At 45.2% G+C, this 25,637-nt stretch overlaps 2 protein-coding genes across 3 annotated transcripts; both read right to left on the reverse strand.

Annotated features, from left to right (window-relative positions):
* Nucleotide 1: 1 nt before the first annotated feature.
* Nucleotides 2-2,572, reverse strand: znf648 (zinc finger protein 648). Its single transcript, XM_030728156.1, has 2 exons — nt 2,489-2,572; nt 2-2,230 (listed from the first exon to the last, which is right to left on the reverse strand). The coding sequence occupies exon 2, from the start codon at nt 2,228-2,230 to the stop codon at nt 791-793; it is 1,440 nt and encodes a 479-aa protein (XP_030584016.1). The 5' UTR covers nt 2,489-2,572; the 3' UTR covers nt 2-790.
* A 13,682-nt stretch (nt 2,573-16,254) lies between these two features.
* On the reverse strand, nt 16,255-18,331 carry glulb (glutamate-ammonia ligase (glutamine synthase) b). 2 transcript variants are annotated; one of them, XM_030727011.1, is made up of 7 exons: nt 18,205-18,331; nt 17,709-17,891; nt 17,443-17,604; nt 17,220-17,366; nt 17,004-17,131; nt 16,725-16,924; nt 16,324-16,642 (listed from the first exon to the last, which is right to left on the reverse strand). In XM_030727011.1, the coding sequence occupies exons 2-7, from the start codon at nt 17,872-17,874 to the stop codon at nt 16,324-16,326; spliced, it is 1,122 nt and encodes a 373-aa protein (XP_030582871.1). In that variant the 5' UTR covers nt 17,875-17,891; nt 18,205-18,331. The 2 variants fall into 2 exon arrangements, with proteins under 2 accessions (XP_030582872.1, XP_030582871.1); XM_030727012.1 differs by lacking the exon at nt 18,205-18,331 and having other exon boundaries at nt 16,255-16,642; nt 17,709-17,874.
* Between the last annotated feature and the right edge of the window lie 7,306 nt (nt 18,332-25,637).

Consider the following 25,637-nt stretch of genomic DNA (forward strand, 5'->3'; position numbering starts at 1 on the left):
TATTGCTGTTTGTTTGTAAACTATTACCCGAGAATTAAAAACATAACGCACATGAGGAAAAAGTCCTGATGTCACCTGAGGTGGTTTGAGAACATCATTTGATGTATGTAGCGTGTGTTTGGCTTCTGCCACAGCTGAAACAGAGAGGTAGTACATTTCTGTGTGTGTGTGTGTGTGTAAGCTCAGAAGGGGATGGGCCTTTCTGACAGACAAAGCATAAGCAGGGATGCGCTTCCTGGAGTCAGCAACTCACCAACGATCACCTGTGCTGTTCTCAGGTGGGCACAAATGGACATTACAGTGACTCAGTATGAGGGCGCTAAAGACATGCACTGTCCAGTCTGACTGCAGAGGACTTCTACACATCCACCAGCACTTCCTTTGGGACATGTGAAGTTCAGTGATGCAGTGCAAGAGTGAAAAAGTCTTAAATGTAATACTGCTATGTTGTGCGTAGCATTAATTACATTTCTGGTGTATTCACAGTTTTAAAAAAGGGTTCAGTGCTCTTTTAACGAGTTTCATATCACACCATTAAACTGTCAGCTCCAGTGTCAGTGCTGCGCTGGTGGTAATTTTTATCCCAAGACATTCTCATGGGAACCCAGCACCCCGGGGAAGGCAAGTGAATGCATTACAGCTCATATATTCTCACTAAATGTTGAACATTAGCATATATAAAGTGGTGCCCTATGACCTTGAATGTGTCTGATGTTTCTGGAACCTAATATCTGAAATGACACAGCTCTAGCTTAGTGATGGATACGCACAATTCCTGTCATTAAAAGGCTCAGACGCTTTCATCTCCGTGTTTCTGCACATGCTCTGCAAGTTTTGTAGCACACTGGAAAGATTTGTCGCACTGCGTGCAGACAAAAATCCTCCCTGCACAGTTTTGCTCCTGGTGAAGTTTCAGTTTTGTCGGGTGGCTGAAGTTCTTGCTGCAGCCCGTGCAGCTGTGGGGTTTCTCTTTACTGTGTATGAACTGGTGACGAACAAGGCGGGAAGCCATGGCAAATGCCATGCCGCACTCGGTGCACTTATGGGGCCGCACGCCGCTGTGAATGGCTTCGTGCTCAGTCAGGTTGGAGGACTTTGTGAAACACTTGGAGCACACGGAGCAGACAAAGGGACGCACTCCTCTGTGGATTTTCTGGTGCTCCATCATACGGCTGGCCAGGGCAAACCTTTTCCCACAGTCGGGGCAGGAGAAGGGTCTTTCCCCCAGGTGCTTGCGCTCGTGACGCTTCAAGGAGAGGGGTTTATTGAAGGTCTTGCCGCAGTGCGTGCACGGGAAGGGCTTGTCGTTGGTGTGCATGTTCCGTTCGTGCTTCCGCAGGTCTGAGGAGCGGATGAAATCCTTGCCGCAGCTGTCACAGATGTAGGGCTTTTCACCGGTGTGCGTGCGGATGTGCTTACGGTAATCTGAGGACCAGATATAGGTTTTGACACAGAAGGGGCAGTGGTATGGTCTTTCACCCGTGTGCAGACGCTTGTGTTGCTGCAGTGTGCCCTGATGAGAATAAGCCTTGCCACATATGTCACACACGTGTGGCTTGAGGCCTGTGTGTGTTTGTAAGTGACTCTGCAGGTTGCACAGCTTCTTGAAAGCCCACTGGCAGTGGGTGCACTTAAAGGGGCGCTCCTCTGAGTCCGTGTCCACTCCACCGCGTTTCTTCATTGCTACCAAAAGTCGAGGGATTTTGTCATCTTTACACTTTTTAAGTAATTTCATAACCGAAGGACTATTCACATTCAGGTTTTTAATCTTTTCCTCACTTTCGCTCGGAGACGATTCCTCACTATTTAACCCCAGCCTCTGTGTGTCAGAGGCATCACTTTGGCTCAGCTGTTTAAAGCGGCTCCTTTCATTCTGTTTCACAGCATCTAGCGCTTCGTTAGGTTTATATGTGGCATTGGTCTCGGTGTATTTAGTGCATTGTAGCAATGCCCCATTGTGTTCTTGCTCATCCTGGATTTCAGTTTCTTCTCCCGGTGAAAGCCCGGCAAACTTCTCCACAAGGGTACAGTTTGGTGTTTGAGGGTTCAGATAAAGGATTCCAGTCTCACTGCTCTCTGGGAACACCTCCATCCTCACACCGTTAGCACCAAATGAAGACTCTGCATTCACATGAGTGTTACTTCTAATGAGCCCATCCAGGAGAGAATGAGTGACGCTTCCCTTCCGTTTCCTCTTACTTCTTTTTTCAACATCTGTCCCTTTAGACATCTGCAGAATGACAGGATTTTTGGCAGTGAATGTGTGTGTGTTTTAAACACATAGCTGATGCCACGCAGACTTTCTTGCAGCACGTCTGCAGCTGCATGCACCAGTCCGTTGTAAATATCCCACACACACTCTGGCACTTTGCAGTCACACGACACCAAAACTTCACTGTGTTCCGGCAGCGTTATATTACTATAAAAATAAAAACCGACTCATGATTTTGTAATTTCACATATTAAATAAGTTTATAGAGCAGCTTACCTTGCAGTCCCCTTGCGAGCAGGTCAGATCCAGGAGATGCCAGAGAGATACACTAGCCCGGGTACTAGTATAACTCTATGAGAGATGTCCGGTTGCGTTTACGGGCGGAGTTTGGCAGCGAGCCTGTGTAGGTCAGCATCTATCCTGCGAGTCAGCAGCAGCAATTATATCTTCAGAGCCGGGCTCGATTTACCCTGCGCTCACTGAGCGGAGCACCCGGTTCACATGTGACCTGCTCGGTAACATTCAAACTGCGTTAAACTGGAAAAAGACAGAAACCCGCCCACTTAAATGAGACACTATTGACCTGGAAACATTAACTATCAGTTAACTTTAGTTTATTAACAGTAACTCCGTTTGTTAAAGAAGGAACCTGAATATCAGGCTGCGCATTGATATTTAAGTTAGAGCCTCAGTGTCAAAGAGACGTTCAGATGACCTAAAAACCGAGAAAGGCAGAAAATGCAACCGTTTCCTGAGTTTTACTTTACTCGCACTGACTTTTTTTTAAAACAGGTATAAGATAATGTTCGTATTATTATGTTTGCGCTGGTTGGTCGCGCATTGATATTTTTAATGAAACCACATTATGAGGTCATTTCATGGGGCGTTTAAATTTGCCGTTAAATGTAGAAAAGCAGAAACTTCCGTTAGTTAGATCCTGCTGACCTGAGAACAGCTTACTTCACTGACCTGAAGTCAGTTTCTGTAGAAAGACAGACGCTAATATTCATGTTTTAAGGATCTGTAAACTGACATCTGAATTCACTCCCTGGGAGATAGGGCTGCGCAAAAGTCTTGAGCCACCTATCGTTCCTTAACATTTTGGCAGGAAAATGGGAAATAGGTGCAGGGATTTATTGAAACATGTGCAAACATGCATGGAAATATAGTATACGAGGCAAACATCGTTTGTGCAACTCTAACGAGCTTTAAAGTCGATATTTGGTGTGAACACCTTTATTCTTCTGCACAGCCTGGACTCTCTGAGGCAGCTTTCTTTAAGTGTCTTCGGTCTTCAGGAACAGTTCTCCAGGATTCTTGTTGGCTGACTTTGGTCCTGTTCTCTGCCAGGATGATCCCACACTGCCTCAGTGAGGTTGAGGTCTGGGATCTGGGGAGGCCAATCCATGACTGACGGTGTTCCATCGTGTGTCTTTGTGTTAATGTGTAATTTTACTGCATCAGCAGTGTGTTTAGGGTCAGTGTCATGCTGATAAAGCCACCCTCCCCAGGTGATACTGCATGGTGGATCAAAATCTGATGGTATTTCCTGTGTTCATAATTCAGTTTTGCCAAAATCTCCAACCCCAAACTGTGAGGCTCCACTGGATTCATCACTACATCAGACCTGTTGCCACTGATTGTCAGTCCAGTTATTGCATAATGTGGCATACCTCACCCTTTTCTGTCCGTTTCCCTTTCTTAAAAATGGCTTCCTGACAGCTGCCCTTTCACTGAGACTGGTCCTGATGAGGCTTCAGTGATGGATAGATGGATTAACTGAAGGGCCAGATACATCTCTCAGGTCCTGTTTCAGGTCTTTACTGGATTTTCTGCTGATTCTTAAGAACATGACTTTCAGATACTGTTTATCTGCTGCAGATCGGCCTGTCCCTTCTTCTTCTGGCCTCCTCTTGTCCAGTTTCGTCATTTTTTTTTTAAGTGCACGGTGCACACCACGCTGAGATATGATTTTGGCTGACAGCTCTTTGGGAATCAGCTTGTTGGTGCAAAAATATTATTTTATGCAGTAAAACTGAGTTATGTTTGGCATTTTTCATAGTTAAAGAAATGTGAATAAATAGTGTGTTTCTGTGACAGACTGCTGGCAACAAAATGCCTAAATATACAATTTAAAACTGATGCTAACATAATACTGGTCAAAAAACAAACAAAAAAGGTCATGTACAAGGACTGGACTGAAAACGGGTGAAAAGCTCTGAAAGACCTTAAGAAAGCTGGAGACGTGCTGCAAGACAAAATGACAGGAAAGTCTGGAAGCAAAATGTAAAGATATGAGGAGTGGCTCAAGATTTCTGCACAGTACAGAAAATGAAATGCTGTCTCCAGGTGACCTTTCCATGTCAGGAAATCAAATCTGTGCGCACAGCTTGTTTACACTGATGATGAAACACTGCTGATGATGTTTCATCATCACAGCAAAGCGTGAAGGAAATTTAAAGTTTGTGAGCATTTTCGATTAATGGCCACGAGAGGTCGCTGTTCGTTTTCTTTTTTATGAGCTCCGGAGCCAAAAACCGTGGAAAAACACTGGCTCTATGAAAAAGAGGAAAAAGAAGAGGAAAATTTGGCATGCACGTTATTGTAGACATGTGTGCTCCTCTAGAAAATAACACAATGTTCTCAGTTTATTCTTTGAAAACCCTTTGGCAGCTGGGACAGGCTCCAAGCCTAATAAATTAAATAAAATAATTATATTGATATATCAGCAGATGAACCTGGTCTGTTCACAATTAGCAGAATTTTTTAAATATATATATTCCCAGCATATGCTTAACAAAATAAACCCGAGGGAACGGCCTCCTTTTAGTGCCCCCATATTTAGAGGAGACTGTGAGCAGCTCTTATGATAAATAAGTTGTAGTTCAGTTTATTTGTCAGTAGATGACCTCATAATATCCATTCAGTAACCATTCAGTCTCACGGTGGAGATAACTGCATTATAACGCCACTACGTTCATACTTAATAAAAGGCCACAAAACTTGTGTTTTTTCCCCCTGAAGTGAAAATTACTAGTTGGACAAAAGTCCTGCAGTGGCTGGCATCGCTGGCCTGGGGGCAGGGGAGGGTTTTCCGCCCTCTTTTTATCCCTCCATCAGAATAATGGGTGTTCTCTTTTACACTATAGAGACTGACAGACTTTAAACCTGCATGTGTTAAGTAACTGAAAGCTTAATTAAATGGACAGTGCCAGTCTGCACTTTCCCAGGAGAACAGATTGAAATCAGATCCTTAACAAATCAACTTCACAAGGCTGCATTTTCCACTCACTTGTACCTAAACACAGAAAGTTTTTCCCACGCATATACACCACGAGCATACCTGTAAATGTTCTCATAAGCTTTCAGGGATATCCAACAGTGGCCCCTTTGTTACACAGAGGCTGTAAATGGACGCTGTGATACACCAATTTCATAGATATCAAAGTTAAACACATAAACACATAAATATGCACATCCCTCGGGGGATCTGCATATTTATGTGTTCTCCAACATTTCTTTCTATGAAAACCAACATTTTTAGTATATTTCAAGTTGGTTCATCAAGTTCCTGAAAGCGGTTCTCCCTCTGCATTAAATGACTGTTAGTTCCCCTGTGAATCAGCTTGAAGCTGTCACAATAAAGCTCTGGTGGATGTTCTGTAAGTGGCTCTCAGTGACGTCATAGGTGAACCTGAATGCCGAAGCTGCGCCAAAAAGCAGCATGAAGAACATCACCCAGGAAGTCCCTGCTGGGATTAAGACGATTGTGCTTTGTTAGTTTACTTTGTGTTTGTGTTTTTTTCCAGACCCCCAGTCAGGAAACTGTTATAATCCCCTCGTGACTGCTTCAAAGCAGTAAATCCTTCTTCATGCTTAATTCAGAGAGTGACTCTTCACCGAAATGCAAATTGGAGCTCTGCTCGCCCCGGCCGACCTGCTTTTCCTCAGAAGTTCTTCACCAATGAACGTTTCATTGATTCACATGCAGCTCGCCAGAGTTCTGCAGCAGAAAAGTGCAAAGTCATTCTGGGGGTGGTTCTTCAGTTTCATGGTGGGGAGCAAACTGCCTTAATTGAGAACATACCCAAACTGGGAATTTTCCACAGGCCTCAAAATTTCCGGCTGTGGAAATTGTAGGATTTGTTGCGCTACTCATCCGCTTACATAAGTTCACCCTTACAGACATGTTGTACCACTTAATGTAAACTTGGTGTACTTTTACTATCCAGTCAGATTTTCCAACGTAGATTTAATTTTTGTGCCAAATTGGTTTGTGTGCTGGGATGAAGCACAAAAGGGACCAGCTGAATAAAAACAGCTCACAGTGCAACAAAGCAGTGCAGGAACCCTGCAGAACTGAATCAGGAGCCTTTATGATACTGACGACTGTGAATGAAAACAAACTATTCTAATGTATTTCATTAAAATCTGATTTGATGGCTGGTTAGTTTGATGCACCTACATGAGCTGCAGCCAGATTTCACCTGGGCTCACATCTCGCGTGCACAAAGAGTGCTTCAGTATGTTTGTATGTTGGACAGAGCGAGCAAGCTGGGCACCATCCCCGGTATGCAGGACTCACAACTTTAATGTGCCTCTAAATATAGTCGGGAACAGTTACATCAAAGTGCTGCTGAAAAACATCCCAGCAGAATGAGTTTAGAGCTGGAAGAGGGTTGCTTCATTTTGAATGTGTTTGTTAACATGATGCCGCCAAGTTTCCGTCCTCATCTTACTTAGTATCTGTGGAAAGATGGGACTCTAAGCTTATACAGTTCATCAGGGTGAAACAGAAAAACTGCCCTCTTCCCTCAGTTTGTTTCCCCTGAACTGACACCTGCAGATTTCTTTGTGTTAGAGAAAATCTGAAGGAGTGTATTAAGAAATGTACTTGTATGAGTCCAGTTCCCCCATCAGCAGTCACATTCAGCAGCTACTTGATCGTACCTGTTGAATTAGTATAATTAAAGGCTTACAGCTCTTATAACTAATCCACTTGAAGAGACAGGCTGCAGGTATATTTCTATACAGTGCCTGTGTTGTTTGTTAGCCTCTCAAACTGAGACTTAGATTTGGTAATATGTGGTGTTAGTTAATTCTTTCAGTTTTTATTTGGGACAAGGATTAATCTATAAAGTTATCAGCAGAACTCCCATATTCAAAACTTCCACTTTGCTGTGACTGTTTTTAAAGTACACATGTTTACAACATTAGAGCTGGGGGGGGGGGGGGGGGGTATTTCTGGAAGAGGCCAAAATTTTTTTTTTTTTGGAGGGGGGGGGTCCATCTTTACTGTTACATTCTGGGAACCTTTATTTACTTGGTGGAGTCAGATAAGAACAGATGACCTGGAGGTGCTGAAGGTGGACTTTGTTACTGATCCAGTTCTGTTGGTTCCACGTGCTCCTGTTTTCCCTGAACCCAGCAGGAGAGGCCAGTCTCATCTCTCTGCTTTGTCTGCATCTTGGTGCTCTCACCTAACCAGCCTACAGGTTTCCCAAAAATGAGTCAGACAGGCTGACAGAGACGGTGCTCTCCTGCTGAGTACGACACTGAAAAAATGGTGTCAGATGATTTTTACTAGTGATTCACTCACTGTTAACGATTAGGGACCAGAAAGTAGTTAATTACAGTACTGTGCAAAAGTCTTGCGTCACCCCTCATTTCTTTATTCTTTGCTTCCAGGGAGCCAGAGCTTCTTGTTATTTTTAAGCGGTCTTGATCGATAGTTTTCCAGCTTTCTGAAGACATTTCAAAGCTGCTCTTCACTGGGTGAAGCTACAAAATTCATCAAATACCATAAAATGTGCCTAAAATGTGCTTTTCTAAAAAAGGCCGGACTCGATCAAACTGCTGATTTCATGTGATTCTCGCTGCCTCGGTCTCACAGGCACAGCTCTGCCTGTTTTTTTGCTAACCCTGTGCTGACTTGTGTGACCTTTGTAAAATTCCATTACCTTTAACACTGGGGTGGGGGTGGTGTTGCTCTTAGGACTTGGAATGGGGCACTGTCAATGGCAGGATGGGATTTTATGGGGAGAGGGGAAAACATGGAAAGTGAGGAGCACTGAGTGCAGAGAACCACTTTAAGCTGCTTTTGCTTCAAACGTATTAGCAGTGATTAATTCATTGATTGGTACTTTTTCACTATATTCAGACAGACAGTGACAAAAACAGAGATAGCCAAAGAGGAATTTATTGCTGATTAGTTCGTCCTTGTCGGGGCAAAGACTAGACTGTTGTTTGAAGTCAGCACAGAAAACAGATGTGATCAGTTTTTAAACAGTTTTCAGGCCACAAAAACACCTGGGTGTTAGACACACACACACACACACACACACACACACACACACACACACACACACACACACACACACACACACACACACACACACACACAAAGACAGAACACTATGTCCCAGTGGTGTATTAGTAACATGACACTGTTGCATTCAGCCAAACAGGATAAGAAAATAACATATGGAGGAAGTCTCGCCCGGTCTTGTCAGCCAAACTCCAAACAGGTGAAGCTCTGACTCGTGTTTACAACTTATCAGGTTTTCAGTTGGCAGTTCAGGTGAGCTTACAGTCCAGTGTGTGCTCTTAAAACACTGATACGAGAAACAGGACAGTCTCAAAGTGGGTCAAAGCTAAAATTCACGAGTTTGTTTGTAGCACAATAAGAGCACACGTCTTTCTTGTCAGCTTAATAAAACTTCTGTTTATCTTGTTTTGGGTGGGGGGTACACAGGAGTGAGGATTTTCACAGAGCTTATCCAAAAACTTGTAAATTGTCCCCTTTCATAAAGTACTGCAGAGAGGAGCCGAGGAGTCCAAGAGTAAAAGGCCTGTGTGGGCCTGCAGTGGGTATGAATACACAGGGCTGACACACACACAGAGCAGTTCTGACCTGTATGGGTTTTCTGTGGGCAAACCCACTATGGACATGCCCACAGAAAACCCATCTGGGCCTCGTGTAGGCTAGTCCACATGGAGCTCATAGGAGTTTTGCTTTTTTGTGTCCCCAAGAAGGAGAACACTCATGGCCCCACTCAAGACGTGAAATGTATCCGGCCAGTCTGTAAACTGGATCTTACTGATAAACCTTCTAAGGCAGACTAAGCTGTTTGATAGAATTTGAGGTTTTTTGCCTAAAAGTAGTTTTTGTTTTTGGCCCACACTCCACTGCCTGGGTGGGCGGCCCAGTGTGAACCCCGGTTCTGGCGTGAAATGTGGGGCACATGTGCGCACTGCACTGTGGGGCCCAGGTGTGCCCTACATGGGCCCCAAGGAGGCATGTTTGCTGGGTGCATCCTGACAAAAATAGGAATGAGATTTGTTTTAAGATAAAGTGTGAATCCTGCATGTAAATGACATCCAGCCTGCATTAAAGACATTCATGCTGCCAGTGGTCTGTTGACATGATCATATGACTGCTGAATGTGGCACAGGGCAGCATTATAAACATTTTATATGCTGCTTCTTTACATAATTCATTTGTAAAAATCAGAAATTGTTAAAACGTGATATTGTTTTGTATTATTTTCTGGACTATTTCTTTCAGTCGCTTCACAGTCAAGCTGGCGAGCATCCAGCAGCTGTTCCCCAAATCTTTATACTAAACCAGCCAAACCCCTCCTGGCTGTGAGCCGGAGGTACGGAGGTCCAATCCAGCATCAGTCGTACAGAAACTGTCAAGTGAAGCTTCAAGTGTACAAATGCAGAAAAGTATGATTCTGTGAAACACGATGCTGTTTATCTGTATCTGTCTGATTTTTATGTTTCTGTGCATTTTGCTGATATTTGTCACTTTGTTGTCTCTTATGAACAGCTCAGCTGTGGTGCACATGCAGAAAGAGTCAAACTTGTTAGTGCACACGTACAAAAACACAAAGAAACTCCTTGTCCAACCATGACTGACTTTTTGTGCAGAGTTTGGATATATATCTTTAACTGAGCCACGTTGTTTCCCATTATGCAGCTGGAGAAAGCACCTCAGTAACTGTGTGCTCATTAAGGTCAGATTTAATCGTGGCGTCGAGGCCGGTTCTCATCATGCAAACTGCTGATTGTTTGTTTAAAATGGCCATGGTTCTCTAACCTCTCTGTCTCACTGTGCCGTTCTGCTTTCACAGCTGCGCAGCTCTCCGACCATCAGACCAACCACGTTGGGCGCTTTTCACGACATGTCCCCAAAAACGTGCCATCACGTGGGAGGGAGACCGGGGGTGTGTGGTGAGATGGGTGGGGGCATTCGCAGCCAATGTGCTGTCACCAATGACAGTGCTGATAGCTGGGCCTAAAGGGCCTCCACAGGACAGGAGATTGCATTCATGTGATGAGATTAGACCTAACACAGACAAGCATGCTGCTTCATTTGCTGTCTGGACTCAAGATATCTGATTAAGCTGAGAACCTCTGACTGAATGGCAGATTTTCTTTAAATGTACGATGAATACTCGGAGCTGTGGAAGGAAAAGGGGGAGGTGGGATTATGCAGTGTGGCTCTGTGTTATACTGCACCAGCTTTCACACACAAAAGGTGACGTCTCCGTTTGTAAACCGTGCTCTTTGTTTTGTGTGCTATACATAATCCTGAACTGCCTGCTGTTATGTAACAGCCCGGTATGGGAACCTGGCCCCCGCCTCTCGTCCACACACCAGATTGCTTGAGCTTACACTGCGGCTGCCATGGTAACAAAGCTCAAGGCGTTATCTTTGTCTCCATGAGACCTTCGTTCTGACCAGTTTATCCATCTAAACCGATCTTTCTCTGTATTATTGTAGGGTCTTCACCTCACAACATAAAGCCCCGCGGGGCGACTTGAGTTGAAGTGAAGCTCAAATATCAGCATTTATCGTCATGTTGTTGGAGGGAAACTCAGTTTTACACACCTCTCTACACACAGTTCACTGGGGTTAAATAATAGCAAAGGAGTGGCTGTGCTTGTAATGCAATAGGACAACTGAATAGGTTGTGAAACAGCACATATGCAGAATACATATGCACGTATGAGGAAGCAGAGGATGTGCTGATGGCCTGAATCAGTAAAGATTGTTTGTAGAAATTGATTTTTTGATACACTCGTTTTTTTTCTCTGTTTAACTAAGAAACAAAAACAAACAAACAAACAAAGACAGTAACTTCTGTAACTGAATGCACTCATGTGAACTTGTCCCCAATGCCTGGGGACGAGTGCAGGTTGCTGGGCATAATTTGAGGAGGCCAGAGTATTTGATGTGGGCTTGATTTGATCTAAATTGATTTTGGTGAGTTGCTTTTTATTTTTTGATATGTTTCTGTGACAAACTGCTGGTCACAAAGTGCCTAAAGATAGAGTTTAAAATGAGCTCTTTGCTGAGTTCTCTCAGGTGTAGATGTCTGTGCAGGTTCTCACTCATCCAGGTCTCTTCCAAGAGGCAGCTCTAAAACCCAAAGCTGGAGAGTCCCAGGTATTTAAACCCTAGTGTGTGTGTGTGTGTGTGTGTGTGTGTGTGTGTGTGTGTGGGGGGGGGGGGGGGTTGTTGTCCTCTTTGGAGGTGGTCGTTGACCCACTATTGATCATGTGCATTATCACATCATTGAAGGTGTGAAAAAAGGCGTGGGTCATACCACCAGGGGTTTCAGGTGTGACCAGTGCAAAGCCTTGCCCCACCCTATCATGTGACCTATTGAGGTCACCTGAGGTAAGGTGTGAGTGGGGGTTGAGGCACTTGGAAGTGATCTCAAGACTGTACTGTATGTGGAGGACAGCTGGTGTTGTAATCCACCTCATGTTCAGTGATGGTTGTTCACAGTGGACATAGATGCTTCTTTAACTCCTCTTTCAAACCATCTGTCTTCCCACTCCAAAATGTGAACATCAGCATCCTCAAAGAGTGACCTTTGACCTTTAGGTCTAGATGTACAGCTGAGTCTTGTCCTGTCGAGGTGGCTCTTCTATGTTGTGTTTTTGTGAAGAGGCTGTTTGGTTTCTCCAATGTAGAGGTCCGAGCACTCTTCACTGCACTGGACAGCAGACACTATGTTGCTGATCTTGTGTGTGTTTGTGTGTGTGTGTGTGTGTGTGTGTGGGGGGGGGGGGGGGGGGGGTCCTTGGGATGAACCAGTTTTTGCCTTAGAGTGTGACTTGGTTTGAAGTATACTGGGATGTCATGCTTGGAGAAAAATCTTCTGAGTTTCTCTGACAAGTCTGCCACATGTTGTTCCTCTTGTCGTTCTTATTCTCCCTAGTTTGAGGTAGTCCAGGTATTTAAACCCCCACTAGGGTCTAAATACCTGGGACTCTCCGCCGTTTGGTTTAAGAACTGAAGGGGCCTCTTAGATGAGAGGTGAAACGTTAAAGTAAAACTTAAATTAGTCCAGTCACCTCCTTTTTTTTGAGTTCTTGTGTGCAGATACAAAATTGGTTCATCCCTTGAGTTAGGTTAAGTGCCATTTTTAATGCTTGAATGATTCATTGGTCACTGTTAAACAAAATCCTCTGATAATGGTCAGGTACAAGGTGAAAAAGCAGCCAATGTCCAAAGAAAGTGGCAACCCAAGAAACAAGTTGCCAGTCCATTAGTCCAATGCTTGGAAGCAAAATATAAAGAAAGGAGGAGTGGCTCAAGACTTTTGCACACTACTGGGCTGTGGGATGAAAACTGGGCACCTGGAGAAGACCCAAGCAGACACAGGGAGACCATGGTGAGCAGGTCTGAACCCTCACAGCTCCTCTGTGGAAATCATACATTTTCTTGTCAAAACTTTGATCATTGCTGCAAATGAGGCTTTGATTTAGATTGAAAAGTGAGCATCTTACATATTCCAGGCTTAACTTAAAACAGAGCTTGCAGTGTTCAGGACAAACAGGTGACAGACTTTAGATGCACAGTAGTTAAAGCAAAGTGAGCCATCATTTGCTTCTCTACAGGGAAAACTGTGCCCAGCTCACCCGTGTTCTGGGCTCTGAAATCACAAACATGCAGCGTCCTCGCTGAATGAAGCAGTCAGTTAAAAAGTACCTTTTATGCTCCAGGTGTTCACACCGTGAACCTTGGAGAAGGTTTGTTTTAGAGCAACTTTAACGGAGCAGAGCAGCTCTTGGTCATGGTACAATTTTCAGCAGGCATAAAACTAACTTCAGGGCCACCCATGTTTATGATATGTTTCCTCCAAGTAACGAACACTTTCTTTACTTTGACTGTATTTCAGTTTAGTTTGATTTGATTCATTTCAGACACATGACTCAGTATCCATCTAAGACAGAGAAACAGTAACAATACGGGCAACAACAAAACAGGAAGGTTTCAGGGCTGGACTGCATTTCCTCCTCCAGTCCAAAGACGAGCATGTTGGGTTAACTGATGATCATAAATTGGCCGAACATGTTTTCAGGGTCGATGCGTAGAGTTGTGTAAACAGCAAAACTAGAAAAGCACTAAATAAATGCCAGAACGAATCCCTGTGTAATCTGTAATGATTGTGCAGTGTTTCCAGATAAAAGAGGAATACAGTGTGTCTCAGTGAAGGCCCTTATCATCACATTTACACAGTCCAACATGTACAAATATGTACAACAGATTCCTTAGCACAGCTACATGATGGAAACACTTGCAGTTACAAACGTGTCATCTGCTTGTTCCTTTTTAACAAGCTCCTGAATGCATCCTGATACGTCACCTGGAGTTTTGTCACTTTTACTTGACAGTAACTGCACCACATATGAGCCTGCTATAGTGGAGCATGGCAGGCTCTAAACTGGCTGTGAATTTTAAGTGCCCATAGATTCACTCGTGCAGGAATGAGAGAAACTTTTGCCTGACTGCGCTCCTTGTAAAGCAGATCTATTCTGGTTTTCCTTATTTTCTGTCATATACACACAGTTATGCTGTGGTGGGACAGTCATGATCAACGTGGCCTAACTTTCAAATAATGAGCTCAACAAGTAACAGCTTCAGGTTTCAGACAGTTTTTGCAGCTCTGGGCTGTCCTTGGTGTGGTCACCTCAGGCACAGGGCGCTGCCTGTGACTACAGCGGTCCCACTCACCAGCTATTCAAACCTTCTGTTTACAACAGACAGCCAATCAGAGGAAAGGGTGCCCCTAAAGGGAGAGGAGCTAAAACAGTTTGTTTCAGACAGAATGAGCTGAGGGGCTGTGCAAAGGCCGCGTATACGAGAAAGAAACGGCATTTCCCTTTATGGTGTATTTGGTTCCAGTTCACAACAACAGCTTATATTGTGAGGTAAAGACCCTACAATAATTACAGAGAAAACCCAACAATCAAAACCACCCCCTATGAGCAAACACTTGGTGACAGTGGGAAGGAAAAACTCCATTTTAACAGGCAGGACCAGGCTCAGGGAGGGGCAGTCAAGACCATAGCATATTGGGTCCCCTTTAAAGTTAAATTCAACATACTTACATACATAACATACTTCAAACCACGACCTGAGCAGCTGCTGAAAGCTTTATGGAGACAAAAAGAGTGATTTATCAGCATACAGGTCCCCAAATGATTAATACGTCTCTCCAGTTCTGCGTATTTGGAGTCCATGTGCTAATAAAGGAGAACAGGTTACAGTATTTCACTCTTGCTGACTCTGTTGGTCATTATGAAGATTTCAGATGAGTTTCACCTCATCTGACTTTCATAGTTTGGTTCAGATCTCAGTAATACACTGATCCACTTGTGATATGTAAGGGTTCCCTGCAATTCAGCATGACTAATGAAGTCCAAAGATTTTGCTGCTTCCAGGAAAAATGAATAGTGTAACAGTTTCCTTCAGTGCTATATGACATATTATTTTAACTGCGGTAATTTCTTCATCCTCATGTCTGCTTTGAAACTCCTCTCACTGCAACAATAGAGCTTTATGAACAGCAAAAGCAGAGACGACTGTCTCCAAAGTCACGCATGTTTCAGATCTTTGCAAATTGAATTTTCATGGTGCAGTAAAATAAACACAGCAGTGGCTCCTAGGAAAAAATCTTATACACTTTTGCATGCTTTGAAAAAATGATAAACGGTCGTGCAACACAAAACTGAAAGTGATTTGTGTAAAACATGGAGATGATCTGAGGAGCTGGCCTGAGACGTTTGGCATCAAATCCTCACTGAGCATCGAGCGCTCCTCTTATTGTTGGGCCTGTGTGGGGAATAACACCCCCCCAGCTACAAAATGAGAGGCACCACATGTGTGTGTGTGTGTAGGTTCTGGAGGCTTTGTTAACTACAATAGCTAACCTAAACTTCTTTAAATATATACCACGACTTGTGAAAACCTCCCGCCCCCCCTGTCCTGTGGGATCCCGTCTGTACTCTCCTGACCTATTTTAAACCTCCAGCTTATCAAGCTTGTGATAAAGCAACAGACCACAAAGACAGTCACACTATCACGGCACAGGACAGAAGCACACCATGATTATTTAACAGTCAGCGTGTTCAAGCCTTAACACAGAATAAACCCACCAACCCCCCCCACTGCCATCTTCAGCTTTTAATGCTGTGCTTGACTTTTCAAATTGAGGAGGAGGATGTGGCTGTAACTTGTCTAAATGAATCATACTTCGTTAAACATTACAGCACTTCTTCCCCCTAACGGCAGTCACGTTTCAGGGATTTGTGTCAGCTGACAGTCCAGTGTGTGCGATTAAACCGCAAACAAGGCAGGCATAAAAATGTTAGCAGTTTATTAAAGAGCACAACAGTTACAAGTGTAAGAAGAGCTCAAACAGATACGCATCGTTTTAAAAACACCTACAAAAGTAGACTGGCTTCTGTAATGACCTTCCACATCCACAGCCACTGAGACAGAGGCTGAGGCGGCGCCAACATTCAAACGCCTTTGGGTAAATGTAACAAGAGCTCCAGCAAAATGCTGCTGCTGCTCTTAAGTTTCCTTTAGTACAAGTTAACATTGTATTAGTGTGCGTCAGTACAAATGATCGGCTTCTGCGCGGCAGTGTTTGTGTCAGTTGAATGCACAGAGAATGCAGGAATACCACAATCATTATTTCATGTGTCAAGTACAAAATTCAAAAAATAGAGATCGGTTTGTCGAGTCTTGGAACAGACACAGAGCTGAATACAGTACTGCTAATGACATTCGGACTTAGACTTTCACTTGCTGTAATCTGTGGGCTCTGCGCCCTCTTCTTTGAGCAAACACGTGCGCACCAGCGCCTCTGTGACAGCGTAAGGATCGCAGTTAGCGGACGGGCGGCGGTCCTCGAAGTAGCCCTTCTTGTCCTGCCCCACTGAGCGCGGGATGCGGATGCTGGCCCCGCGGTTGGCCACGCCGGCCGAGAACTCGTCGATGCTTGAGGTTTCGTGACGACCGGTGAGACGTCTGGCGTTGTCGAGCCCGCCTTTGGGATCGTAGGCCCGGATGTGATACCTGTGTCTCTTTGACAGCCTTTCGATGGCTTCCTCGATGACTCTGTGAAGATGAGCAGAAGTTAGAAACACACCAAAACCCACAAATTCTTCATTAAACTTAAGTAACTTTAATTCATGCTCACTTAAGGCCTCCATCCTCTCTCATCTCCTTAGTGCTGAAGTTGGTGTGGCAGCCAGCGCCGTTCCAGTTCCCTGGGATAGGTTTGGGGTCAAAGGACACCACGACGCCAAAATCCTCACAGACTCTGTGAAGGATGAAGCGAGCAACCCACAGGTGGTCCCCCATGTTGATACCTTCGCAAGGCCCGACCTGGAACTCCCACTGAAGCGCAACAAAGACGGCGTCATTAAACTCATAATTACCTGCTATTACACACTGCCTCTCACCATAATGGGAATACCTGTGCTGGCATGACTTCAGCATTAGTTCCACAGATCTGAACCCCAGCATACAGACAAGCTCTGTAGTGCGCCTCCACTATGTCTCGCCCGTACGCCTTATCTGCCCCGACTCCACAGTAATAAGGCCCTGAATGAGTGGAGAGAGTAAATATTAACACTCTGCTGGGATTATTCTGATCCAACAACAACGAGTCAAGCTGGAAGCCGATATTCACCTTGTGGACCGGGGAAGCCGTTGGAAGGCCAACCAAAGGGATGCCCGTCTGTGCCCAGGAGGGTGTACTCCTGCTCCATCCCGAACCACGGGTGGTTGTTTTCCACCATGCTCATAATCTTCTCACAGGTGAGCCGGAGGTTGGTCTCTGTTGGAGTTGCATCAGAAATGAGCTGAAACTTCAGACAGATTAAAATGCTGCTGGTTTGCACATTTCCACTCACCTGCCGGTTTGCGGTTGTACTTGAGCACTTCGCAGAGCACCAGCTTATTGGGGTCTTTTCTGAACGGGTCCCTGAACATGGCAGCAGGAATTAGGTACATGTCGCTGTTGGACCCCTCTGACTGGTAGGTGCTGGAGCCGTCAAAGTTCCACTCAGGGAGCTCTGACAAACAACAACAACAACAACAACAACAACAACAACCCGGATCAAAAACCTGCATCAAACACGTCGTCATCCCCCCGAATGATCTTCATCATACTGCTTACCTTCTATCGTCTTTGGTTCTGAATCCAGAGTTCTGGTCTTACATCTCAGTCCCTCTCCAGACCCATCTATCCAAATGTACATGGCTTGCACCTTCCCCCCCTGAGGGAGGCTCATGTACTGCTGTTTAACAGCTTTGTTCAGTTTTGAACTCGCTGAGGTGGCCATTTTCCTGACCCTGAAACCTGCAGAGATGAAGTGGAGACATGATGAGTCTCAGTGTGTCTGCAGGCACGTGTGAAACAGCAGGCATGTTAACCCAAATCCCCCCTGAAACCCCCATCATGACACAACAGCTCCGTCTGAGGCACCGGCCTGACCAACTCCTGCTCTCACACAACCAGCTGTTTCCTGCGAGCGCATGCAAGCGGAAAAAACAACACAGCAGCGGGAATTTAAGAGGAAAGTTAACATTACTGTGAAGGCTTTTAGCATCCCACACACACCCAAAACAAAAAGCATAAAAAAATGAACCCAGTAAATAAAGAAGCGACTTACTTAATGTTAAGTGTAGGAAAATATCAAAGGATCTGCAGAAGCTGTGGATGTGTGTTCCCTGTGTGGGTTTCTATTGTTTTTCATTCCTGCTGCTCCTCGCTGCGTCCACGCTGGATTTATAGTCCTGTTCGGCCCACCTGATTGGTGGAAGGAAAACGTGACCTGCCCGTGACGAAGAGGAGGAGATGCGGGAGCGAGCGTGTGCGCGCTCTGCGGACAACAAAAGAAAAGAAAGTGTGCAGAGAGGCGTTCACGGCGCGTTTGCGTCTCTCAGACACATGCACGGACACTCTCCCGTGTTTTAACAAAACAAACCGGCTTCAACTGTGACACGCAAAGGGGGTAAAAGGGCAGTTTCATTCACAGTGCGTGGGGGCTGTGCTCAGTGGAGCGACAAGCGAGCAGCACGCCCTCCATCGGCGGCTCCTTGTAATGAAAGGAACAGGTTGTCCCAGATGCTTTGGGGAGCAGTTCGGACTTTATCTCATCATTTCATGTGTAAATGTGATGAAACCCTTAAAAAGAGTCTCTCTTTTTCCTCATATAATGATGTGATGAGTACTGGACCCTCCTGTGATGCTGCAGAACAGCTGACTTGCAAACGATGCTCTTTTTCTGGGAGGTTCAAAGATTTAACTCGGAGCAATATTAAATATTCAGATGTCAATATTGAATTCACACACGCGCTCACTCGGATACATAAACCTACTATTGTTTGACACTACTGTACACGCTGTGCTGCAATACTGTATTACACCTACATACTACACATATAAATATAGTACCACTGACATCGCTCTCTAATATCGTGGGGTTTGTATTTACACTCTAAGGTTTTATTTATTAAAAACTAAGTGCACCTTTACTGCTTCCATCAGAGTTTAGAGGGTAAGCAGGAGCCGGATCCTGATAATCAAATGTACGGCAGGTATGAGCACCTGTACCAGCAGAGGTTCTGTCAGTTTGCTGCTCTGCAGCATTCAGGTGTGTGTTAACATGATGCCAGGGAGGAAAGCTTAGAGAAGCAACTGTTGCTGCCCATCAGTCTGGGGATGGTTATAAGATCGTATCCAAACAATCTGAATTCCATCAATCTGCAGTGACAAAGATTATGCATGTGTGGAAAACATTCAAGACAGCTGCCAGTCTTCCCAGGAACAGACATCCCAGTAAATCACCCCAAGGTGCTCAGAGAGACTGCAAAAAACCCAAGAGCTGCATCTCAGACTCTACAGCCCTCAGTTAGCATGTTAAAGGTTAAAGTTCATGACGGTACAGTTAGAAAGAGACTGAACAAGTTTGGCTTATTTGGAGTGGCTGCTAGAAGAAAGCCTCCTCCCTCTAAGAAGAACACAACAGCACAGCTTAGGTTTGCAACACTGCATCTAAACAAACCACAAAGAGGTCCGAACAGCGTCCTTTGGACAGACGAGACCAGCAGCAAACCAAACAGCGTATCAGCACAGACGCCTCAGACTAACTGTCAGCACGGTGGTGGAGGGCTGAGGATTTGGGCTTGTTTTGCAGCCAGAGGACCGGGACACCCTGCAGTCACCGAGTTGACCGTGAACTCCTCTTAGAGTCAAATGTGAGGCCGTCTGTCCGACAGCTCAAACTTGGTTCATACTGGGTCATGCAACACGGTAATTATCCAGAGCACAACAGCAAATCTGCAGCAGACTAGATGAAAAGAAAAGAAGCTAATCAAAGTGCTGCAATAACATCCAGACCTCAAACTGGCTGAAATGCTGGGGCGGGACCTTCAGAGAGCTGTGCAGAAATAAATGCCTGCAAACCTCAGTGAACTCAAACAACACTGAGAAGGAGAGTGAGCCGAAGCTCCTCCACCACCCTGTGAGAGGCCGAAGAGGTCAGACAGAAACTTCCACTCAAAAACAATAAACAGGAAGCAATACTTCTGAGTAACTTCTGCAACTGAAATATATAAAATCAAATTCATAAAATCAAATTTAGTAATATAATTATTCACAAAGGACAATATGCTTGGTATAAACTGGATGCATAATAATGAAGTATATTTCCTTTGACAAGATTCTACTAAATGTAACATTTTTCTGTGAGGAGCACATTTTTTTTATTATGTTAGAACTGAGAGAGGGTGCACTCTCTATTTACCATGACTGCATATATGTACAGTACAGCAGTGCAGGAATTACTTACAGTATAAACGACTTCAGATGACTTACTCAAAATATAATGAAAGATGTACTGAATGCCCCATAAAGATGACCACCTACCTTTTAGTTTTAATAACTTTTATTTTTATTTGTTTTCAGTTTTTATTTCCAGTTCATTTTTGTTATAGTTCCAGACTTCTTATTTCAGTTGAGTTTTTCTTGTTCAAACATGTTCAGATTTAGTTTAATAGTTTTAGTTTCACTATTAGTTTTATCCATCCAGCCATTCTCTTCCGCTTATCCGGGACCGGGTCGCTTGGGCAGCAGTCTAAACAGAGAAGCCCAGGCTTCCCTCTCCCCAGCCACCTCCTCCAGCTCATCTGGGGGGACCCTAAGGCGTTCCCAGGCCAGTCGAGAGATATAATCTCTCCAGCGTGTCCTGGGTCTGCTCCGGGGGCCTCCTCCCGGTGGGACATGCCCGGAACACCTCACCCAAGAGGCGGCCAGGAGGCATCCTAATCAGATGCCCGAACCACCTCAACTGGCTCCTCTCGATGTGGAGGAGCAGCGGCTCTACTCTGAGCCCCCCCCAAATGGCCGCATTCCTCACCCTATCTCTAAGGGAGAGGCCAGCCACCCTCCGAAGGAAACTAATTTCTGCTGCTTGTATTCACGATCTTATTCTTTCGGTCACTACCCAAAGCTCGTGACCATAGGTGAGGGTAGGAACGTAGATCGACCGGTAAATCTACTATTAGTTTTAGTATTTATAAAAATCTTCAAGGTTTTTCATGAATATAAATAATTCTGGCACCCACCAAAGAGGTTTTGGCTCTGCACCCACAGGAGTGTCATAAAAAAATATTTTTAACCTTTTTATGTTTGGTTTAATTTACTAAAACTTAAACAATCATATAATGGCTAAAAACACCAGCGACATGCAGAGACTCCTACTAAGTAAGGTAACATAGTCTCTTCCCTAACTACATGTGGACCCCAAATAAAATCTTATTGCAGTTCATGTTGTGAGTGAATCATTTTTCATTTTCTTTTTAAAAGTTTGTTTTTAATTTTTATTTTAGTTAAAAGATTTTTCATAGGTAGTGTTAGTTAACTACAGTAATGATGCACAGTCATGCACGTGCATGCATTAAACAGGAAGCTGCAGAAGGCAGAGTATTAATAAAGGATTTATTAATAAATGAAACAAAGGAGGGCACGGAGCCCCCAGGTCACGGACAAGGCCCCGAGGGAAAAGAGCCGGTGTTGTGCCAAAAAGTGATCGTCTGCCAGAAAGTGATTTTTGATGTTTCTATGTGCTTTTATGTGTAATGTATTTGCTCATATTGGTGAATAGAGTGTAGTCAATAGGATTTATGAAGGGCTTAGATATAAAATGAAGAAATAACCTGTTATTCAAGTATGTTTATGACTCTGCATTATTGCACGTATGTATAATAAATCCAGTCCTCTTTGGTCACTGAAAATATCTTTATAGAGTGTAATGTCATATTTGTTCTGATTTCTGCTGCCCTCTTGACCACATATCTCTTTAAAAATCTGGCCAATCGCAGTTTTTACCCTGATAAATAAAGAATATATAAAAGTCTCTGCCAAAAACTGATTGCAGCTTCTACCTTGTGACAGAAATGTTCTTTGTTACTCAAAATGACTTGATATCATTCACGAGAGATATGTTTGACATATTTTTCACAGATTATAGATCAGCAAGTCATTTACAACAGTTTAAATATGGGCAATCATTTTCTGGCAATCACTTTTTGGCAGACGATCACTTTTTGGCACAACACCGGCGTAAGAGAGAGGCTGAGCGCACCAAACGCCACTGCCGAGCATCCTGTTGGCTAATGTCCAGTCACTGGATAACAAGCTGGACGAACTCAGGGCCAGGATACAGTTTCAGAGGGACATAAGGGACTGCAACATCATCTGACTCACGGAGACATGGCTGACCCCCCTCATACCGGACCACGCCGTACAGCCGTCGGAGTTCTTCAGTGTTCATCGCACGGACAGAACGAGTGATTCTGGAAAATCAAGAGGAGGAGGTGTGTGCCTAATGATTAATAACAACTGGTGTGACAGTAGGAATGTTGTCCTTCTGAAACAATCATGTTCACCTAACCTGGAGCTCCTAACCCTGAAATGCCGTCCCCACTACCTGCCCCGCGAGTTCACTTCGGTCATCTTCAGCGCCGTCTATATTCCACCTCAGGCGGACACAAACACTGCACTATCCGAGCTACATGAGGCGATTTCCACCTATCAGGCTAACCAGCGTGATGCGGCTCTCATCGTAGCCGGGGACTTTAACAGTGCAAACTTGAAAAAGCTGATACCGGAGTTGATTCAACACATCGACTGCCCCACCAGAGGAGAGAGGACCCTAGACCACTGCTACTCTCCATTCAAAGATGGCTACAAAGCAAAGCCTCTTCCGCCTTTTGGGAAGTCTGACCACACCTCTGTCTTTCTCATGCCGAAATACAAAGAACGGCTCAGGCAGGAACCCCCTGCTGTGAGAGAAGTGACACGGTGGTCTGATCAAACAGAGGCCGCTCTGCAGGGTGCGTTGGATTCAACCGACTGGGACATGTTTCGCAGCAGCGCGGGAGGAGACATCGAGGAGTTTACGGAAACTGTTGTGGGATTTATTGGGAAAGTTGTTGGTGACACTTCACTTAGGAGGACCATCAGGACTTTTCCCAACCAGAAGCCGTGGGTGGATAAATCTGTCCGCGACGCCCTGAGGTCCCGCACCGTTGCCTACAACTCCGGCCTCGCCTCTGGGAACATGGAGGACTACAAGGTTGCATCATACAACGTCCGCAGAGCAGTGAAAGAGGCTAAACATAGCTACGGCCGCAGACTGGAACAGCAACTACAACAGTCTGACCCCAGGGGACTGTGGCAGGGACTACGCACCATCACGGACTACAAAGCACCACACACACACCCGGTGAGTGCCGACGCTTCTCTGGCTGATGAACTCAACATCTTCTTTGCGCGCTTCGAGTCGGGAAGCCGACAGCCCGCTGCGCTCCCGGCCGGAGGGGCGGAGACACTCACTGTGACGGAGCGCGACGTGAGGAGGGCGTTTAGACGTGTAAACACCAGGAAAGCGGCTGGACCAGACGGTATTAGCGGACGTGTCCTTAAGACCTGCGCTGACCAGCTGGCACCTGTGTTTACACTGATATTCAACCTCTCACTGAAACTGTGTGTGATTCCCACCTGCTTTAAAAAGTCCATCATAGTCCCAAAGAAACCACACCCCAGCAGCCCCAATGACTTCAGGCCCATAGCGCTCACCTCTGTGGTGATGAAGTGTTTTGAGAGACTCATCAAGACATTCATCACCTCCTCACTGCCCACCACCCTCGACCCACTACAGTTCGCATACCGGCCAGACAGATCCACAGACGACGCCATATCCTTCCTCCTCCACAAGACCCTTTCACACATAGACACTGGTAAGGGGAACTATGTGAGAGTGCTGTTTGTAGATTACAGCTCAGCATTCAACACCATAGTTCCCTCCAGGCTGGTCTCTAAGCTGCTGGACCTGGGCCTGGGCCCATCCCTGTGCAGGTGGGTTCACAGCTTCCTGACCAGCAGACCACAGGTGGTACGAGTGGGTCACCTCACCTCATCCTCCCTCAACACCGGATCCCCCCAAGGCTGTGTGCTCAGCCCTCTGCTGTACTCACTGTACACCCATGACTGCGAGGCCACGTCAGAGTCCAACGTCATCATCAAGTTTGCTGACGACACCGCTGTTGTGGGACTAATCTCTCACAATGAGGAGACAGCCTACAGGAGAGAGGTCTCCCGCCTGGAGAACTGGTGCCAGGAGAACCACCTCCTGCTCAACGTCAGCAAAACAAAGGAACTGATTGTGGACTTCAGCAGGAAGCAGCAGAGGGACTACCATCCACTTGTCATCAGTGGTGCTGAGGTGGAAAGAGTGGACACTTTCAAATACCTGGGAGTGACCATCTCACAGGACCTGTCCTGGACTCATCACATAAACATCACTGTGAAGAAGGCCAGACAGCGTCTCTACCTCCTCAGGCGGCTGAGAGACTTCAAGCTCCCACTCAAGGTGCTCAGGAACTTTTACACCTGCACCATCGAGAGCATCATGCGTGGGAGCATCACCACCTGGATGGGAAACTGCACCAAGCAGGACTTCATGGCCCTAAAAAGGGTGGTTCGTTCAGCTGAACGGACCATCAGAACCACCCTCCCCAACCTGCAGGACATTTACACCAAGCAGTGCAGGCTGAGGGCCATGAAGATCCTAAAACAGCCCAGCCACCCCGGACACTCTCTCTTCTCCCTGCTCCCATCAGGCCGGCGTTACCGCTGCCTGAGGGCTAAGACTGAAAGGTTGAAGAAGAGTTTTTACCCACAAGCCATCCGTCTGCTCAACTCTGAGCCCTAACTGGACCATTATTGCACAGTGTAAATATTATAATTTAAAAAGTGTGTATAGTGTATAGTATATAGAGTATAGTGTATAGTGTGAATTACTTTTTTTTATTTTTATTCTTCTTATTTATATGTGTGTGTATATATGGTTGCAGGTACAAAATACATTTCACTGTGCATTGTACTGTGTATAACTGTGCATGTGACAAATAAACACTATCTTATCTTATCTAATGTACAGCAATGAGAAGTGACTCTTTGTAAATTCTGAAACTTGGACCGTGACTCCAGAAAGTAGATTGTGTGTTGGCTATGGCCTTATATTATATTGTCTCCCTCCCCTCAGCCCCCCCTCAGCAGATGACCCCCCCTCCCTGAGCCTGGTTCTGATGGAGGTTTCTTCCTGTTAAAGGGGGTTTTTCCTTCCCACTGTCACCAAGTGCTGCTCATAGGGGGTCGTTCTGACTGTTGGGTTTTCTCTGTATTATTGTAGGGTCTTTACCTACAATACAAAGTGCCTTGAGGCGACTGTTTGTTGTGATTTGGAGCTATATAAATAAAACTGAACAGAATTGTTCTTGTTATGGTTGAAAGAAAATGCTGGTTGGGTCCATGTTGTGGTTCAGAGCATTTGCTCCAACAGGCTGACTGTAGGAGCAAATGTCTTTAAGAAGAGCGGCGTCTAAAAACACAAAGTCCGAGGTTTGAATTTACAATGTTTGTTACTGAGGAGGCCACATTCACTGCAGAGATGTTCAGTTCTTTGCAGAAGTGTTGACCAACCTCTCCTTTCTTTGTATTTGGCTCCAAGAAGCCAGCAACAGTTCTCTAAGCTCTCTG

This window comes from Archocentrus centrarchus, chromosome 4 (genome assembly GCF_007364275.1).
Source record: "Archocentrus centrarchus isolate MPI-CPG fArcCen1 chromosome 4, fArcCen1, whole genome shotgun sequence".
Lineage (NCBI taxonomy): Eukaryota > Metazoa > Chordata > Actinopteri > Cichliformes > Cichlidae > Archocentrus > Archocentrus centrarchus.

Bases quoted from the DNA above. Each gene is read 5' to 3' on its own strand.
- znf648 (XM_030728156.1), bottom strand. From the start codon at position 2,230: ATGTCTAAAGGGACAGATGTTGAAAAAAGAAGTAAGAGGAAACGGAAG.
- glulb (XM_030727012.1), bottom strand. From the start codon at position 17,874: ATGGCCACCTCAGCGAGTTCAAAACTGAACAAAGCTGTTAAACAGCAG. The intron at 17,367-17,442 runs GTGAGTGGAAAT...CAACTCCAACAG, and splicing joins GTACAACCGCAAACCGGCAG to AGACCAACCTCCGGCTCACC. The intron at 17,132-17,219 runs GTGAATATCGGC...CCACTCATTCAG, and splicing joins CGGCTTCCCCGGTCCACAAG to GGCCTTATTACTGTGGAGTC.